At 38.7% G+C, this 20,860-nt stretch overlaps 1 protein-coding gene across 1 annotated transcript in view; it reads right to left on the bottom strand.

Moving 5' to 3' along the window:
• Positions 1-9,837: 9,837 nt before the first annotated feature.
• LOC123252060 (adenylyl cyclase-associated protein 1-like) overlaps positions 9,838-20,860 on the bottom strand; it is a 44,869-nt gene continuing 33,846 nt past the window's right edge. Inside the window, 10 exon segments of the mRNA XM_044681429.1 lie at positions 9,838-10,413; positions 10,416-10,628; positions 10,630-10,859; positions 10,862-11,122; positions 11,125-11,214; positions 11,217-11,258; positions 14,594-14,693; positions 16,168-16,290; positions 16,531-16,740; positions 20,672-20,857. Of these exon segments, the coding sequence (XP_044537364.1) occupies positions 9,838-10,413; positions 10,416-10,628; positions 10,630-10,859; positions 10,862-11,122; positions 11,125-11,214; positions 11,217-11,258; positions 14,594-14,693; positions 16,168-16,290; positions 16,531-16,740; positions 20,672-20,857 (2,031 nt within the window).

Here is a 20,860-nt window from a genome sequence, read left to right on the forward strand (position 1 = left end):
AACAATGGTGTGATTTTGAAAAGCATGGAAATATTTATATGAATTTATGCAAAAGGAAATGAGAACTTGGAAGTCATTGTGCATAGTAACAGCAATGTTGTAATGATGATCAACTGTGAAAGCTTCTGACCAGTACAATGATCCAAGACAATTCTAAAGGACTCAATGAAAAAAATGCTATCCATATCCAGAGAGAGAACTGTGCATATAGAAACAGAATTTTTTCACTTTATTTTCCTTGCTTTTTTGTGGCTAATATGGAAATTTATTTTGCATGATTTCACATGCAAAATTAATATATTGCTTGTCTTCTCAATTGGTGGTGGTGGAGTTGGTGGAAAATATAACCCATGCACTCTTTCCCATCTTCATCTCAACCTATTCATACCCACACCAAATTCACACCTTCCCTGCAACTATTGAATATGTTCTCCTGTAAATCCTTCACAGGTGGCACACCAAAATACTGGAACCTTTCACTAGATATATTTTAAAGAATTAAATCCTTCTTGATATCTTTTTAAAACATCATTTAAATTTCCAAAATATATCCTTCCTCTTCTTTCTCCCTTTCCAACAACACCATAACTTATAAACAAAAAGAAAAAAATAGTTTAGCAAAACTAACCAGCATATTAAAAATTCTAATATTATATGCAATGTTCTACACCCAGAGTTCCAGTCTTTGCAAAGCAGCAAGGGGAGGGGAGTCTTCTCCTGTATATTCTTTGGAGACAAACTTGATCAATATGATTTCACAGTCATCAATTTAGACTTTTTTGTTTGTTTTTTGCTTCCCTCACCCTCATTTACATTGTTACGGCCAGTGTGTTTATGGTGTTTTTATAGTCCTCTGAACTTTATTTTGTATCAATTCACATTTTCTCATATATATCCATAATCACCCAGATGTAATCTGAAAACAGAAACATCTGTTCTTGTTCAAATGGGAATTCTATTTTGATCTGGGCTTTATTATATTGGATATACTCCGTGACATTGGCAAAGACATACGGAAAGCATACTTCTCCCTATTTTATGCCTTTATTGATTAATACTAAGGGATCATTGAACAAAGTTATTTCTGTTTTTTGATTTTTCAATAAATCTTGTTATTTTGGCATAAACAAAAGAGATCTCATTGAAGGAGAGCCTTTGAAATGGGGCTTTTCTTTCCCAAATAAAGTACTTTCTCATAGTCAATGAACAATAAACACAGTGGGACCATCTGTTCTCTGAACAGTCAATTGTGTGAATGTAAAGATGCTATCTTCTGTAGATTATCTTGTGTGAAAGTTGGCCTCTTCCTTTCTCATGGCTTCATCAAGGATGTCCTTGATATCTGTCAATTATTCACATAGAAGTTTATAGCAATAGAAAAGTAGAGTAGTGGGCCAGTGGTTATTGTTATTTTCTCAATCAACTTTTTTTTTTTTAATTTTAAACGTTTAACTTCTGTGTATTGACCCATAGATGAAAGATTGGTAAGGGTAGGCAATGGGGGTCAAGTGACTTGCCCAGGGTCACACAGCTGGGAAGTGTCTGAGGCCAGATTTGAACTTAGGACCTCCTGTCTCTAGGCCTGGTTCTCAATCCACTGAGCTACCCAGCTGCCCCTCTCAATCAACTTTTGCTGTAAACATGATTATAACTTTCCCCCCTGTCAACCATCTGGTATCCTTCCCTATTTTAGATATCAGGAGAATTGATCTCTTGTAACTGTCACCACCAGTATAGTCTTCCTTTCTAAATGGTTGATTTAGTCTCTTCCAATCTTTTGTTTAACTCAAGTTTAATTTCTGCTTTAGATGCAGAACTTTAAGTAAGATTGGAAATCTTAAGTGTAGACCTAAGAGGGATTGTTGACATCATTTGGTTCATCATTTTACTAGTGAGGACCCTGAAGGCTAGAAAAGTAAAATGTTTGTTCAACATTACACAGGTAGTGCTTCAGAGTTAGGATTTGAACCTAGAACCTCAGATTCTAAATCTGCTTTTCTTTCTATTCACTGAACTACACTTCATGTTAAAGTCTGACATTAGAATCCGAATGTTGGGATGTCTCTCTCTTCTTTGGAGAGATAATAAAGCAATCTTTACAGATGTTTTCCATTTATTACTTGTTGTTTTTCCAGTTTCAATATTAATGGATAATGTGGTTTAATCAAGACTCTTGTTAAGCTTTTAGTAAATTTGTTTTTCCCTTCACTATTTTATGAGGTAAAATTAGAATCCTTGACCATCTTTTATTGTAAGATTTTACAAATGAGTTTCTATCCCAAACCTGGATTTCTCTTGACTGCCATAGTTTTGCATGACAGAGAGCTCAAGTTTTCATTGAGTGAAGTGATTTAAGTGATTTCTAAGCTCTCTTGGTCTCTGTGTTGTGGCTATTGATTAATGTTAAATTTTTTAGGAAATATTGATATTCTAGGCTGATATAAGTTCTTTTATCCATTTTCGATTTCTCAGCATTAGCTTTATTTAAAGAGATCAGAATTTGGTTGTCTAAATAATATATCACCTTCTTTATTCTTCTAGTTTGGTATTAATTATGGGCTTTAGTCTAACAGGCAATGGTCTGACCACAAGCACGTAGCTGATTAGGATATACATCCTGAAATTTAGAGACATTCCCAAAGTCCAAAGGTCTACCTCCAGTATTATTGAGGTCTCTCTTACTTGGCAACAAACAGTGTCTGAATAGCTATTCGTTTGGTGTGTATTAGAAAGAATCTTGCTTAGGTATGGGTTGGAAAAGATGGCCTCTGAGATCTCTTCAACTCTGAAATTCTGTGATTTTATGAAACTACTCATGTATTGTGCCAAAGCATTTTCACCTCACTGGTCCTCAGTTTTCTCAGGTGTAAAACAATGGGATTGGACTAGATGATCTTTGAGGTCCCTCCCTTTAAGCTCTAAAGTTAATAATCTTATATTTCCTGGGATTTAGAGCTTGAGAACCCGGGTAAATAGTGTTCAACAGAAAGAAAGAATTCTTAATTCGAAGCTGGTTTGAAGGGAAACTTTATGCCTTTGGTTTGAAATATGATGAGTTTAAAGTGTCAGCAAGATATTTAGATGAAAAAGTCCAGGACTACTAATAAGAAGCTTTGGACTGAATATTGAGAAAGAGGTTTGGGTTGGAGACTCAGATTTTAGTCTGAGTCTTATTTCTATCATCTGATTTCTGGGTTAAGAAGGCAGCAGAGTAAAAAGCAGCTGCTTGACCTCTCCTAACCCACACATATAGGACTCTTCAAGTAGACATAAAAACAAATCCAGAGGAACGAAGGGACCCCACAACAGGGCACAGCATTGAAGGTACATGGAATTGGGGCACTTCCATGCTATAAGGGGGTGAAATAGCTCTCACTAAAACGCAACCTGAGCAACCTCTGCCCCCCCCCACAGTGCCAAAGCCAGTGCAAAAGAGTCAGAGCAAATTTGGGGGACCCAATAAGTCTTTGGCAGCCACCTGGGGTCACCAGGGCCAGCTCCTGAGAGCAGCAAGACTTAAGATCCCAAGAGGCTAAAGAATGCACGGACTTTGAACACAGACCCTGAGCTCAGGTGTAGACACAGATCCTGAGCACAGGCATAGATTCGGTTCCTGAGTGCAGTTGCGGACCTTGAGTGGGAATCCAGTGCAGAGGGGTACATGACTGTGGAAGCAGTGCCCTGAGACTGTTAAAGGAGCCTTGGGCAAAGGAACAAGCAAGGGGACCATCAGGAGGTTTGACCCTGAGAACAACTAGACCTGAGACCTCAGGAGCCTAAAGAGCGCAGACAGACCCTGGGCATGAGGATAAAGCTGAGAGGGTGCTGGGCTAAAAATGGAAAGCCAGACTCAGGAACCCCAGAAGAGAAAGATCAAGAAGAAACCATTAACACTTGACAACTTTTACACAGAAAAAATCCAGACAACAGAGCAAACAGCAGAGGAAAACAAACAAGGAACCATATCCAAACCTTCCCCACAAAATGAAAATGGGTCACAAAGTCTTGAGGAGTTCAAATCTGAGTATATGAGAAAGATAGAAGATATCTGGCAAGAAAATAACAGTTTAAAAGGCAGAATTTTGCAATTAGAAAGTGAAGCAAGTAAATAAAAAACCAGAAATGACCAGATTGAAAAGGAAAACCAAAAGGTTATAGCCGAAAACCAGTCTCTAAAGCAGGGGTCGGCAACCTTTTTGGCCATGAGAGCCATAAATGCCACATTTTTAAAAATGTAATTTTGTGAGAGCCATACAGTGCTCACAGTGCACGTTCCTGTAACAATGCCTGAAAAAAAATTGACTTTATGGCTCCTGCAGAAAGAGCCGTATCTGGCCCTCAAAAGAGCCAGATATGGCTCGAGAGCCATATGTTGCAGACCCCTGCTCTAAAGGCTAGAATTGGGCAATTCGAAAAAGATGCCCCCAAATCAAAAGAATTGATAAGCAAATTGGAGACCAAAATCAAACAGCTGGAAAACAGGACAGACCAAATCAAAAAGGAAAATCAAAAGCTTATTTCTATCATCTAACCAACCAATAAACATTTACTAAGTAAACTATGTCCTAGGCTCTGCAGTACAACGAGAAAAATGAGACCAGCTCATGACTTCAGGAAATGTATATTCTACTGGGTGAAAAATAATAGCAATCATTTATATGGTGTTTTAAGGTTTACAAAGTTCTTTACGCATATTATCTCATTTTATCCTCACAACAACCCTGGCAGGTGAATGCTATCATTATCCTTATTTTTACTGTTGAGGGAACCTTGAGATATAAAGAAGTTAAGTGACTTTCTTAAAGTCACACAGTAATTGTTTGAGACAGATTTGAACTCAAGTTTTCCTCACTCCAGGTCCAGAGCTCTATTCACTTGTTTTGTTTTGTTTTTTTTGCTGTTGTTCAGGCATCCAGGCATATCCATGGGGTTTACTTGGCCAGTATACTGGAATGGTTTGTCATTTCCTTCTCCAGTGTATCTTTATCTTTAATAAATCTTTATTTTAATAAAATATTTATTTTACAGATGAGGAAATGAGGCAAATAGGAGTTAAGGGACTTGGCCAGGGTCACACAGTAGATGTTGGAGGCCAGATTTGAACTCAGATTTTCCCAACTTTAGGCCTGGTGCTTTGTCCTTTCTTTGCACCACCTAGATATCCTAGCTCAATACATTATCAACTGGTTAAATAGCATGTTCACAGGCAAGTAAATTCAAGTATATATATATACATGTATGTATGTATGTATATACACACATATATGTGTATGTATTTATATGTGATATATAAACATATATTTAGATATAAAAATAAATACATAGTTGCTTAGGGGTCACTCATATCTTGGGGGGCAGAGGGGATAAAAAAGTCTTCTTAAAGGAGGAGACACTTGATCTGAGCCTTGAGGCAGCTCAGCAGTTTGAGAAGGGATAGCATCCCAGGCATGGGGGATAGACAGTTTGTAGAAAGGCAGGAGAGAGGACATTATGTAAGGAAAACAGCAAACAGGCCAGTTTGCCTGGAAGAGAGAGTACATAAGGGAGAGAATTATGGGATCATTGTGGAAAGTTAAGCCACAGCCAGATTGGGAAAGGCTTTAAATGCCAAATACAGGAATTTATATGTTATCCTAAAGGCAAAGTGGAATCACTGAAACTTCTTGCTATAGATCTATGCTTTCAGAATATTGGTTTAGCAGAATTATGGAGGATGGATTGGAAAGGGGAGAGGCTGGATGCAGGGAGAACAATTAGGTATCTATTTTAATAATCCAGGGAAGAGGAAACAAGGGCCTAGAATGGCTGTGGTACAAATTGAATGAAGATGATAGATGTGGGAAATTCTGAGGAGGTGAAAATGACAAGATGTGATCATTGATTGGTTATGAAAGGGGAAGAGACATAATTTGAAGATGATCCCAGGGTAGGGAACCTAGATAACTGGATGGATGATATAGACAGAAGTAGGAAGAGCTGTTAGGAGGAAGGGTGAGTTTGGAAGGTGGGAAATAATGATTTCTTTTTTTGACATGTGGAATTTGAGATACCACTAGACATTTAGGTAGAGATGTCAAGCCAGAAATTAAAGATGAGGGGCTGGAACCCAGGATAGAAATGAGGGCTAGATGTGTAGACTTGGGAATCATCCACACATGGGATGACAGTTGAATCCAAGGCAAATGAGATGAGATGAGATGAGAGAGAGAGAGAAAGAGAGAGAGAGAGAGAGAGAGAGAGAGAGAGAGAGAGAGAGAGAGAGAGAGACAGACAGACAGACAGACAGACAGACAGACAGATAGACAGACAGACAGACAGATAGACAGACAGACAGACTGACAGAGAGACAGAGACAGAGACAGACAGAGAGAGTTGGAGACAGAAAGAAACAGAGAGAGACAATGAGAGAGAAAGAGAGAGGGAACAAAGAGAGATATAGAGAGACAGAGAGAGAGACGAGACAGAGAGAGAGAGAAAGATTGAGAATGGGTCCATAGGAGTTAGGGCATAGATGAATTGCCACTAATTTTTTTTATATCCTTACTTTGTCTTAGAATCAATACTAAGAATCAATTTCAAGGCAAAAGAGCAAGTAAGGGCTAGGCAATTGGGGTTAAGTGACTTGCCCAAGGTCACACAGCTAGGAAGTATTTAGGGTCAGATTTGATCCCAGGTCCTCCTGACTCCAGGCTTGGCTCTCTATCCATTCTGCTAACTAGCTGCCCCATTGCCACTAATTTCTGGTAAATTGATACATGTACATCAATTAAAGTAATATTGAGGGTGAAGACAATAAAAGCCCAGGACAGAAACTTGGGGAACCAACCATAGTTGGCAGATAAGAACAAGCAAAGGACACTGAAAAGGAACAGATCAACAGAATAGGAGAACCAGGAAAGAGTAGTGCCATGAAAACCCAAAGAGGAGAGAGTACCTTGAAGAAATAAAAAGTGTCACATGCTGCAGAGAAATAATAAATGATGAGGACTGAGAAAATACCGTTAGATTTGAAAAATGAGATCTTTGGCAAATTTTAAGAGAGTAATTTCAATTGAATGATGAAGTTAGAAGCCAGATTTCAAAGTGATACAAGAGTGGGGGAAATAAATATAGATAGCTTTCTTGAGGAGTTTTTCAAGGAGAATTAAGAAGGAGAGAAGAAGTATAGGATGATAGCAGGAATGATGAGATGATGGGGGAAACACTCTTTTGTGTATGGATGAAATATAAGCATGCTTATAGGCAGCAGAGAAAGAATAAGTAGATAGAGACTGAAAGTAAGAGACAAGGGAGAGTAATGGGGGAAATTTGCTTGAAGAAATAAGAAGGGTATGCAATAAAGGGTGCATTTAGAAGAGTTGGTCACGGCAAGAGGGTCCATACTGAATCTGAGTGAAAGAGTAGACAGGGGAAAATGTCTAAATGATGTGAAGTGAGGAAATATGGAACAAGAGTAGTTCTTGTTGAGTGGTTTCAATTTTTTCAGTGAAGAAATGAGGCAAAACAATTAGCTGAGAGGATGAAGACAGGAGGAGACATGGGAGTCTTGAGGAGGGGTAAGGTTATTTAAAGCATCCACTGTGGAGAGTTGGTTAGTTAATTAGGAAGGAAGAATTATCATTTGCTTTCCTGTAACGAGAGCTCTGTTCAGATTAGATAACATAAATTTTTAGTGTATAATTGGCAGTTTCACAAATTCTTCTAGATCTATGCAGCAGTACATAAATAATAACAACGGAGAGGATTTGGGGAGTAATACAGGGCAGAGGTTTGGTAAGCCTAATTGGAAATAGAACTGTTATGACAAGAGACTTGAGAGTTAATGTAGATTTGGGCTGGTTCATTATGAGGTCAATATAGGGAAGGGTAGAATGTAGTCAGTGGATAAGTGATGTTCTGGGGTTGGGTGGGGGGACCATAAGTGGTGAAAGAAATGGAAGTCATAGTCAAAGTGAAGCATAGAGTTAAGAAAAAGCTGGAATAATTAAATATTATGAAAAGGTAAAGGAAATTCAGGGTTTGAAAATAAGAAAATGGAAACTCATGTATGATTAAGATCAAGGTTGTGATCACTTCTGTGTATAATTGATATGTTATGGAGAAATAAGTGATAGGAACAAGGTAGACTGAGAAACTAGGAAGTTTGAATATTTGATGGGGTATCAATGTGTATGTCAAAATCCTTATGAGGGAAGGAGATGGAAATAAGAAAAAAGCTGTGATCTAGGTACCAAATTCATTACTGAAGAAAGATAAATGTCCTGGATATTGATGGATAACAACCATAAGGTTCTGGATTGATTGATAAATTTTCACAGTGTGAACTTCAAAGGAAGAGACATTGTTAAGTAAAAGGTGGTAGAGGGAGTACAGAATTGGCAATAGGGAGCAAGAGTATTCTGACTCTCCCATTTTTCTATGACTAAGGAGTTTGTGGAATTCAAGAATATATGTAGCCAGTAGTGGAAAGATTGTCAAGGGAATCGATATCATCTGTGTGTGTGTGTGTGTGTGTGTGTGTGTGTGTGTGTGTGTCTGTGTGTGTGTGTGTTAATTTTAATGATGAAAAAGGGTACAGGAAAGTACTAACATGATACAAATTATCATAGTATATACCAGGGATTCCCAAGGGAAAAACCTTCCAGCTGTTGGAAGCTTTTTGGAACTATGAACAATGTTGCGACTGACACATTAGATTATTTTATTGGAATAATACAAGTACTCCTTCTTTAGTAGGTCTGTTGAAATCTGGGAATATTTTTTTTTTGGCTAGGAAGTACCCTAAATTTCCAGAATAATGATAAACAATTAACAAACTTTATTTCATTTACCACAATAGTATTCCATCACTAACAGACACCACAATTTGTTCAGCCATTCCCCAATTCTCTCATTTTTCCAATTTTTTTGCCACCACAAAGAGTGCCGCTATAAATATTTTTGTACAAGTCTTTTCTCTTATTATCTCTTTGGGGCATAAACCAAGCAGTGCTATGGCTGGATCAAAAGGCAGATAGTCTTTTAAAGCCCTTTGAGCATAGTTCCAAATTGCCATCCAGAATGGTTGGATCAGTTCACAACTCCACCAGCAATGCATTAATGTCCCATTTTTGTGTGATAACTTCTGAAAGAGAATCGATGACAGGCACCTGTCAAGATTCCTTGGAATGATTTAAAAAAACCCTTTTCTCAAGGGAGGTGCTTGGCCGACATGGAAGAGGGCCCCACTTTTGCCTAGGTGCCAAATAGTGGACTTCCTATGGCAGCTGGTACAGGGGAACCTCCTGGCATGGCACAAACAGAACTGTAGCAGAACGTGGAATAAAAGGAATGCTAAAGGGGAAACAACTCGGCTTGGAATGCTGGGTGCCCAGGCATCAGCCTCGGGTTCAGGGCAGCCACGCCGCCAGGGCCCAGGAATGTCCCTCAGTGCCAGTGAATTAGTTTGGTTGTCTAGCCAGGGTTACACATCAGCTTTCGCTACCTTCCTGAAAAGCGTTATGTAGAGGACTAACCCTTGCAGGAACAACCTGGTCTGTTCATCCGAGGGGACCCTCCCCAAAGCTGAAACCCATCCAAATTGGTCTGAAGTTCACCAAGGAGGGACTGGGGGTGTGGTTCAAGCCGACATGGAGAAGATACACCTTCCTGCAGATCACATGCAGATGACCAAAGGACCTGCTGCCCCACCCCCATCTCAGTCTGAGGCACATTCAGTGAAGGCAGGTAGCTGTACTTCTCCAAGGAAAGAGAAGCCTTTAAGAGCAGAAAGGTAGAGGAAATCTAGAAGAGAATCATCCGAATGAGGGGAGGGCCCGGGACCCAGTGGCACTCTCCTTAGTCAGCAATTTCGGTCACTGAGGTAACCAACTTCTGCCCATTCCACAGTGTCTTGAACTGCTCAGGGACAGGGAACTCGTTAAAGTCACCACTTTCTGTGGGAATGAGGACATTCATCTCAGAAGACTTGGCACTGACGATCTCACAGTCCCGAGAATTCTTGCTCAGGTATATGTGGCAGCCATCTGTCTTATTGATGGAAATAGCTGGCACTTTACCCATCATCTGAACTTTGAGGTCTCTGCTGTTTTTGTTCTCCACAATCTCCACGATGTCATCAAACACCAGGTCAAGCTTCTTACAGTTATCTAGTGTGATGGAATTGATTTTGCCCCTGATATGGAGTGTAGAATTCACACACTTGTATATGTAAGTCACTTGCTTTAGCTCTGTGTCATTTATCACTAGGTTGGAAACATTCTCCTGGTTTTCCACTCTCCATTTCTTGCCCTCCAACTCCAGCACTGGGGGCTCCTTCTTGGTGGCTGGTTTGGGAGGGGCACCACCAGCAGGCTTGGGGGCTGTAAAAGGCTTGGGGCCACTGAGCACTGGTCCGCTCTGGCTCTTTAAGGCTCTTTTTTCTTATGAGTTTTCATGTCATCAGAAACATGTTTCAGAGCATGTGTGATGCCCTCTCCCTGATTAATCTGAGCAAACAGTGCTGACTGAGAGGCAGACTCATGGCAGCTGGAGCTAGTAGAGAAGGGTGGAGAAGGTGGTCCAGGTGGTGGGGGAGGAGGTGCTGAAGGGCCTGATGATGTGCCACTCAGTTCTTTTGTTGTGGGCCCCCGTTTTGGTCCAGGATAGCCCAGTGGTGTGATACTTCTTAATGTATGCCTGCAACTCAGTCCAGATAGCCAGGTAAGCTGTTACCCAGTCCATATGCTTTTTATTCACATCTTTGAACTCCTTGAGGACCCGATTTGTGTAAAACATGGCAGCATCATGCATTTCCTTCACATACGGACCAGACTTTGGTGCCACAGCCACCCAACCCAAGGCTGGGATACTCTCACTGAAGCTGACAGATGATTGAATAATTTGCTGCCTCGGGTTTTCTCCCGAAAGGCCTGATCCTCCTGGATCTGCTCAGAGATGGGTGCCAACAAAGACGAAAGTTTATTCCCATCTGGCTGCTGGCATTGAGAGGCTGTCACCAAAAGAGAGCGTTTCACCTTCAGACCTGTGTGGACCATCTCAGCGTGTTTCTGAACATCTCCTGCGATTTCTTTGCTGATCCTTAGATAGTCTGCTGCCGGACCAGCAAGTAGGGAGTCAAAACTTCCACATATGGAGCTAGTCCTCCTTTCAGAGAATTGTCTCCACACCCTCCATGCATACCGGAAGAGTGAGATACGGCTTCCAGCCAGCCCCTGCTTTCTCCAACTGCTCCACCAGATTTTGCATATCAGCCAGAGCTTGTCACCTCAGTCCTCTTTCCCCCTCAACAGCTGCCTTCCCTCAGCCTCCCTTCACTTCCAGCAGGAAACGCCCTTCATTCCTTTTTGAGGGATAGAATAACTTCTGACTATGGACTTGAATTTACAGGAAGGAAGATTATTGAGTAGAATTAGAGAAAACTTTACAAAACTCAAGAAAGGCTAAGTGATCAGAAAATGAACAAATTCTGGTATATTAATGCAATGAAGTATTGTGCTGTAAAAAGCTAACAAACATAAGGATTTCAGAGAAATGTGGACAGACTTGTAAGAACTGAAAGAATGAAGAAATCAGAACCAGGAGAACAATTTACAGAATGACTATAATTATAGGAATGAAAATGATGGTGAAAGGCAGATGAACTCTAATTGTAATGACCAATCTAATTCTAGGAGGACTCATGAGGAAAAAGACTTCCTGTCTTTTGGTAAGGGATTTTGGGTAAATAAGGGAACTTATATAATCAGATAAGGTTGCTGTGTTAACTTCTTTTAAGACAAGATAAAGTTTGCTTAATTATTTATTATAAGGCAGGGTTTATGAGTGGAAGTGAAGGGTATATGAGTAAATGATTCCAGGGCAGCTGGGTAGCTCAGTGGATTGAGAGCCAGGCCGAGAGACTAGAGGACCTGGGATCAAATTTGACCTCAGACATTTCCTTGCTGTGTGACCCTGGACAAGTCACTTAACCCCCATTGCTTAGCCCTTGCTACTCTTCTGCCTTGGAACCAATACACGGTATTGTTTCTAGGACAGAAGGTAAAAGTTTAAAAAATGATTCTGTAAAACAAAATACTTTTATGAAAAAGAATGAAAAAATGGAGTGGACTATCTTGGTATAGTGAATTCTCCCTTATTGGAGCTATTTAAGAAGCTGAACTGAAGCTGTAGCGGGGATTACTATAGTGGGTGAGAGATTAGACTAGATGATGGTTGTCAAAGGTCCCCCTTAATTGTAAAATTTCATGCTTTTATAAGAACATGATTAGGAAGGTAAGTTGTGATTCCCAAAATGTATCAAGCTCTTCAAATGAGAGGAAATATTATGGGCATCTGCTGTTTTTGATTATCTACAAATTATACCACTTTCTTAGTGCAGGTAATTGAGAGTTGACTGATGTTTTTTCCGTTGTTACTTATTGGTTCTACTTTCTAACTAACTGTTTGTTGTTTTTGCTGCTTTTTCCATCTTTCATACTTCTCCCTTTCCCCATAAGACACAAAGCTTTTGAATAAGGACAAATATCTCTCTGCCTCCCTCCCTCTCACTTCCTTTTCTTTCTTTCTTTCTTTCTTTCTTTCTTTCTTTCTTTCTTTCTTTCTTTCTTTCTTTCTTTCTTTCTTTCTTTCTTTCTTTCTTTCTTCCTTTCTTCCTTTCTTCCTTTCTTCCTTTCTCCCTCTTTCTTTTTTTTAATACTTCCTTAAGAGAGACAAATATCAATGTAATTTAATTCATTATTTTATTTATTAGATAAAATTTTTAAAGATATACATGCACACTCATATTATAGATAAACAATAGATGATCAGTTATAAAAACATTACAAATAGATAACTTGGTGATGTCTATAATTAGCATGTTCACAGTTCAGTGTTTTTGCTTGGAAATAGATGTAGAAGGAATTCTGTCTTTGGTCCAAGATTGTGAATTACATTGGAGCACTAGTGTAGACACCACAAGGATTATGTGAATTCCTAAGGAATTCTGCACTAAATTCTAATAGTGATACTGTCTTTTAGGGCACTTTTGGATTTAATCATTGCACTTTATTCCTGCAACTACATGTAGTTCTGCTTAATTCTTATTCTCTTTAAATCAGTACTTCTTTTTAATTTCCAGTTTTGTTATCATATTTCAAAGTGAATTTGAAATTTTAGGAAGACTTTGTCTTTAGCTCTCCACAAAGCTTGATTAGTAGTTGCTTCCACGATGAAAATAACCACAGGCACAACATACATTTCCACTTAACCTCTTCAAAAGGGTCACTGCCATTCTTTATACAATCAGGCTCTTCTTGCTTTATTTCTTTTCCTCAGTAGTTTTCTGGTCCCCATTTGTGAGGGCTTGCAGTTGGTCAACTCGTTGAAGAATTCCTTTAATATCCTGAGAGAAAAAAATGTCCAGAAGCAATTATAAACACTTAAATGAACCAATGATTTCATGTTAATTCTTATCCAATTTATAGCAAAGATTAAAGAGCAATACATTCCTCCCCTCCCCCAACAGAAGACTATTCTATTAGTCAGCAACCAAATCAGTTCTAACTCTGTGGAAATTCTCCTTTTTCAAAAGCTTCTGCATTTAAATGTTTATAGCATTTCTTTGACTTAAAAATAAATTTTCCAGACATTAAGATACAATTTCAAACTACATCTAGATAATTTTTCTAGATAATTAAAATCTATATTCCTCTAAAGATTCTACTATATAATTTTTGTTCTACTTACAGAATTATGTTTTCATTTGTATTTTTTAAAAATCAGTTATACTTTAGCCCTCTAACACATGCATTCTATTTCTCAAAGATTTCTAAACTTCCAAATGCCAAGAAATTGATGGCTTATGCGGGGGAGTGTAAGATTAGAATTTGCTCTTTCTTCACCCTTGCCTCTTGACTTTCTCAGCTTCCTTCAAATCTCAGCTAAAATCCTCCCTTCTGCAAGAAGACTTTTTAAGTCCCCTTAATGGTTAATGTTTGCCCTCTGACACTTATTTCCAAAAATAAGAGTAACAGCAACAAGAATAGCTAACATTTATATGATATTTTAAGATTTGTCAAGCATTTAATAAATATCATCTCATTTTATCCACACAACTACCCTAGGGAATTAGCTGCTGTTAACGCCCCATTTTACAATTAAGCAAACTAAAACAGATAAAGATTAAGAGCTCAACTTTTGCCATGGGTCCCACAGCTGGTATCTGAGGGTGAATTTGAACTCAGGTCTTCCTGACTCCAGTATTCTAACCACAGCTGCCTCTATACATTTCTAATTTATCGCATCTATATCTTATCTGCATATGGTTATTTGCGTGCTGTCTCCCTCACTAGATTGTGAGCTCCTTGAAGGCACAGGGACTATATTTTAACAATTCATATTCCCAAGCTCTTGGCTTAGTGCCTGGCACATAGTAGATATTTAATGACTGCTTCTTGTCTTGTCTTGACCATAGTCCTGTAGAAACAACACTGAATACAAATCCCTTCCTTCAAAAGAGAGCTATCTAAATATTCGAAATATCTAAACTATCTAAATATTCAATACGAGAGTATTTCAAGTCCACACAAGTGTGTCATGACAAAGAAATTACACCTTCGTGTGCACTGACAAAATAGTTTCACATTAGAAGAAAAATAGCTAGAATTGCCTCCTCTCCCAGGCATATCGGAAAATGCTGCCGTTTCGTAGGACTAACATGAATTGAAAGCTGCAATTTAGCAACAAGTTGCATTTTTCGCTGTTTATAATAGCAAACAACATTTTTACCTTAAAAACCACACTCTATCTTTTGCTCCACTTATCTACAAAAAATCTCAAAATAACATCACTGTGGTTAAAGTTCATTTGTAATGAGATTTTTTAAAAATCGGCGGAAAGATAGACACCACGGCCTCTTCCTACCTTTCCCGTCTTTTTTTACATCTTGACTCCTCCCAACCTCATCCCACCCAGGACATTAGCCTTCCTGCTGTTCCTCCCACAGGACGCCCTGTCTCTCAGTTCGAGGCGTTTTCGCAGTGGGGCTCTCATCCCTAGAACTTTCTTCTTCCTCAATCTTATCTCTTGGCTTTCTTGTCTTCCCCTTCATGACTCAGATAAAATTTCGTTTTCCGCAAGGAGTCTTTCCCAGGCCGGAATCTTTGAGACTAGCCTCAGTTTATTCCGTGTCTTTCTTGTCTCTATCTAGCTGTTTGTGTGTTGTCTCTTCCGTTAGGCTTTTCGAGCTCCTTTACAGCAGGAACTGTTCTGTTGCCCCGCTTTTCTCCTCACTGTTCTGCACACTAGCCCTGTCTTCTCCTGTTTGCATGTTTTTGCCCTTCTCCCCACTTCGGGAACTGCCAGAATCTTCATGACATCTCTCTCCAAATGCTAGCTAGCCTGAAGGGTCCACCTCAGTTCCATGTCCTCTCTGCAGCCTTCCCTGACTTTTTCAGCCCTTCATAATCTCTTTATGTTTTCAATGTTTGAACTACTGGACTTAACGCTTTTATAGATAGCCTTCTATCACTTAAATGTTCAATGAAGGGTAAGTCATGTCTTTCAAATAAGATTGCAAGCTCCTTGAGAGTGGGGGCTGTGTCGTCTTCTTCATATTTTCCACAGAATCCAGCAAAGCAGGCTGGATATTTAGTAATACTTGTTGAGTTGATTTGTTTTAAACCTTTTCTTTCTGTTTTTGAATCAATACTGTGTATTGGTTCCCAGGCAGAAGACCAGTAAGGGCTAGGCAATGGGGGTTAGGTGACTTGCCCAGGGTCACAAAGCTAGGGAGCCTAGATGCCCCTAAAACTTTTTGAAAAAATTGTTACATTATTGGATGTCACTTCTCATATGCACTTTCTCATATTCAGCATGATGTAGGTAAATTTTGTGTTAACATTAAATAATATTTGTGACAATAGACTCAATGTCTAAGACAGAAGAAGAAAAGTAGTCTCATGTTTTGAAAAAGCACTGTGGACAATTATTTCACTATGTATCATCTTAGAAGAGAACACTTTTTAGTCACAAAACCTTTATTTTTCTTTCCTACAAAGGGGAATGCCTTTCATTTAAAACTTAGCTGATCTTCTATAGCTCAAGAAGTAACTGATAGCTTATATAGAGTGATACCATACTGTTAAAAAGCTAAGTATAAGAAAGGATCTTTCTTACAATACTCACTGGAAATTTGTATTCTTTATACGTTGAAATTAAATCCTGCATGAAAGGGTGCTTCAGAAGAACAGCAATTTCAACTGGCTCCAAATTCTTGCTCCCTACCACCCGATATACTTTTTGGAAACCCTTTGGAAGGAGAAAAGATGAAGTTGAAGTCATTCATTCATTTATTTTTCACAGCATGGGCAACATATTGACAAAATCTCAAGAAAAGACAGAAGATAGAACTCCTGAGTTTTCACCTTTCTTAACTTCTGTGCAATATAAATTTCTAAAGGCATATAATGAGGAATGTTCAAACAATGTGTTCCATCATTCATGGAATATATTTAAAAGGGATAAAACAAATATAATGGCATAGCTGACCTCAGAAAAAATGTTCTCTGTATTTTCCTCCTCAAAAAACCGGTGGTTATCTTGTGCTTCCCTTTTTCTTTGGAATATTTTTAGTAGCATTGGAATGGAAATGGTCTCTTTATTAGTAAATTCTGGAACTATTGTTTTCTCTTTCTCTTCTTTTACTTCTTCTTCTACTTCAGGAATCTCCTCGATTTTTGTGTCAATGTAGGAGAGAGGCTAGGAAAGATGCAAAAGTGATTCAGGAGAAAGTAGGTTTAATCTGGAATGTACACACCTGATAAAACAAATTATTTAAGATACACTTCTTCCCCCTCCTTATGCAACAGAAATTAGGGTACGTGCCACAGTTTGGAAAACAATTAGGCTACAGAATTAAGAACCTCAACTACAGAATTAAGAACCTCAACTAGAATATACATGCTCTAAACATTAAAAATTAGAGATATGGATTGACCCACGTGAATATCCTCAAGAGAAAATGGTGAAAAAAAAAAGATTAAAGTTGACCAAATTGCAGTGGGCCTTGGCATCTTCACAATTTTGGCACAAGGAATATTTATTTAACATTCTGGATTTAATTCATAGTGAGCCCTTGAATATCTTAAACCCTGCTTTCTAGGACTTCTTCTTATCCTCATGCAGACACATCTTTCCATGGGGAAGAGAACAAGAAACTGATCCATCTGACTTGATGTAAGAGGCTCTGGGCAGCATCACGTTGTCTGTCATAATTTCACAAAGCAAAAAGGATCAATATAGTATTTATTACATAAATGAAAGGGAATGAGTGATGAAAATCTGAATGAATTACCACTGAAGTTTAGCACATGCAATGCAGAAAATAAAAAAAAAACCAGCCACACATGTATGGTGATAACCAAAATAGGATAAATATGTCATGATTTGCTCACATACATATATTTATTCACATGCATACATATATGTTAAAGCTTAAACAACATCAAGACTTTTAGAGACACTTTGCATAAGTATACATATGCATACAACATGCATTCACATACATATCTTTCTATGTACTAAAACCACACTATGTGTGGTTTACCTGAATAAGATGTAATGCCCTTGATTGACAGGACTGTGTTTTTTTTCACCTTACTTTTCCCAGAACCTAATGCTCATGGGATTATTGTCCATGTACCCAACATGGGAGAATTGCTTTTTCTCTACTATTTCTCTTATCCTGTCATGTTTATGGTGTACACATGGGTAAAGTATCTTTAGAGGTGATAATTTTCATCTGAAAAACTTATTTAAGATTCTAAAATTTTGAAGGAAAAATAATCCTTGAATTATTCTCTTCAGTTCTATCACCTTTAGAGCTACTGAAGTACGTTCATTTAGTAGAAGCCTTGTGGCTGTGTGAGACAAGAGACAGACTGCTCATGAGTAAAGGCATATTAACTCAGAAAGGCACTTGGATACATTATGATGCATGGCAGGAAAGGCTGATCTCTTTCTAAGGCAGGTCTCGGAAGAATAGGGATTCTGAGAGTTCTTATACAAAGTTCATGAACAATATTTTGGAGATGAATTAATGTTCAGGTAGATAAAAAAAGCAGTAATTAGCTTAGCATCAAAGCTCTGACAGAGGAATGCTGTTGTACAAATAGCTGAATAGTTGGCAGAAAGGTTGAAATGATGCTAATCCACGCTAGCCCTGACAAGTTCTCGAGGATTTGTGAATTTCTGTCAACAAAACATTGTCATTAAGCAATGGGAAGCTGCAATTCAGGATTTAAAAAAATGTTTTTAATCATTGAATCAGTCCAATGCTTGCCATTTTGAAGCCACCAAAAATTGGCACTTGGGGCTGTGTGGGCAAAAGTGTCATAATGTAGGAACGAGTAGTGATTTGTGTCCATAGAACACCAGGAGGAGCCTATGCCATCAGACTACACTGATTTTATATTCCTTCAGCATAGAAGCTATGATCCTCTCATAGAGCTAACAAGGAATTTACAGGTCATCTTGTACAGCTTTTGCCCAAGGTCACATAGGTGGTAAGTTGGCAGGGCTGGGATTTGAACTGAAGTCCTGGGGCTCCAAGTTCAGCATTCATTCCATTTCATTAAGTTGTTTTTCTGCCATTTTTCCTCCCTGTGCCAACACCAAACCAAGCACTATATATGCCACAGTGTCAGAAACAAGAGTTTGCCTTGAAGTGGACACATTTTTCAGGAACTGTACAAATGAGTGGTCTCCCAAACACTGGCTGGCTGCTGATAAATACAATACCAATTTCTTTTCCTTCAGATTATTCTATAAACCAAGGATTGAAACCAGTTCTTACCCAAAGTAAAATCAGCACGAGTAGCAGAAATACTAAGAAAGAGAAATCTAGGTTACATCTTTGGTGGTTTATGATTACAATTATAGCACACACACAGAGCAATGATGTTGCTTGCCTCTAGCAGATAAATATGCTACACAGTGTACTAATCATTTGAAAAAACGAGAAGTAGCTTCTGATTTTAAAAATGCCAATAATCTGGAAAAAAAGAAAAGCGTTATATTTCTAGATTATTATATTTAAACCTTGGAATGGGTACAGAGTTGTCCTCAGCTAAGCCCTTCCCCTTTCAGAGCCTTCATTTCCCTTCCACCTTGTCGCTGTGGTGATGTTCTTAATTCGCTGAGGGGAGGAACTTTACTAGTCTTAATTTATATAGTCTTGTCTCCCTGATTTTGCTCTTGCTCTCTCCATTACCTGGGAAGACTTGCCACCTCTTGTCTCCTGAAGCCCAAGACTTACTTTTCCCTCAGGTTTTTATAATTTGACTATAAATTCGAGCAGAACAGTATGTACCCAGTAGGGTGGGGATGAGTGCTCATACACTTTCAAATGAAGTCTATGATAAATGCTCTTTCCAAGCTAAGTCTTTTCTTTCCTCTCACTCCCAAATATTTCCACCATATATAGAATTGTTTTGTGATTGTGTGTTCCAGTGAGAGCTCAAAGCACCTCATATAGAAATATAGGGAGAAGAAGGTACTCATTCAAATGGGTTCAATTTTCACAACCTTTCCAGAGTCCATAAATGTCTTGTCTTGGCTTTGACTAGACCATAAATCAGAATGAAGCATGCTCTGAAGTAGAGAGGGGAGGAGCTACTACCCAGCAAAGCTAGATTATACCACAGGAAGCTTCCTTTCATCATTTTTATTTATCAAGCATTTATTTCTTTGACAGGGAGAAGTTAGGATAATAATGATTAGAGCTAGAAGGACCTTTGAAATCATTCAATTAAACTGGGCATTCTGACATATGAGGAAAATGAGCCCCAGAAATGTTAGCTGACTTGGCCAAAATCCTAAGGGTAGTTTGCAACAAACTCAGATACTTGGATTTCAAATTTGTTGCTTTTTTATATCCAAGAAAGTTGAATGCTTAAAGCAGTGGTTCCTAAACTTTTTTGGCCTACTGCCCCCTTTCCAGAAAAAAATATTACTTAGAGCCCCCTGGAAATTATGAAACTATTTATTGAACTCAGACTAGAATGTAATACAAAAAAAGTGTGGCCATTACTGCCTCTCTGGATCACTGCAGCACCCACCAGGGGGAAGTGGCGCCCACTTTGGGAATCATTGGCTTAACATAATGTAACACTCCTCAAGACAGCCATGGACACATTGGAAAAAGATACTGTTAATTACCAGAGATTAAGAGAGAAGGATTATGGAGCAACTTCATTATTCCCTCTTTGTCTATAAAGGAAGAACAGAGCCTAGTATTCTGTGGGGAGGACTTATTTTCATAACCACTACTTTTGCTACTACAGGTTAGAGAGAAGCCACTGAAAAGCATGTAGCTGTATAACCATGCATGCTTTAGGATAGTATAATCTGGAGATGGAATAGATTTTAGAAATCATCTAATCCAGCTCTCTAATTTTACAGAAGAGGAAACTAAGGTCCAGAAAGTAATGGGACTTGGCCAAGGACACAATGCTGATCAATAGCAAAACCAAGATTTGAACTCAGGTCTTCTGATTCTTAAGCCAGTGTTCCTACACTAAACAATACTATCTCTTAATTTGAAAAAGAAACACTTATTTGATTGAGGGTCATCAGGGTTTGCTGATTCCCACCAGCAGGAACTGTTAATTTCTTTCCAAGATGCCATTACCGGCTCATGTTCCACAGGTGGAGCTGCCACTTCATATTTTCGAAAGATATGGGTTCCAATAGCTAGGCTCAGGGCTCTGTAGACCCCTTCCACAGGATTTGGATGACATGCAAAGTAAAGGAGCATGTTAAGATAGTCCAGTTCTGGTGGATCTTTCCGGAAGTCGGCAAATAAGTCAAAGAAAAACTG

The sequence above is a fragment of the Gracilinanus agilis genome, chromosome 1 (assembly GCF_016433145.1).
Source record: "Gracilinanus agilis isolate LMUSP501 chromosome 1, AgileGrace, whole genome shotgun sequence".
NCBI lineage: Eukaryota > Metazoa > Chordata > Mammalia > Didelphimorphia > Didelphidae > Gracilinanus > Gracilinanus agilis.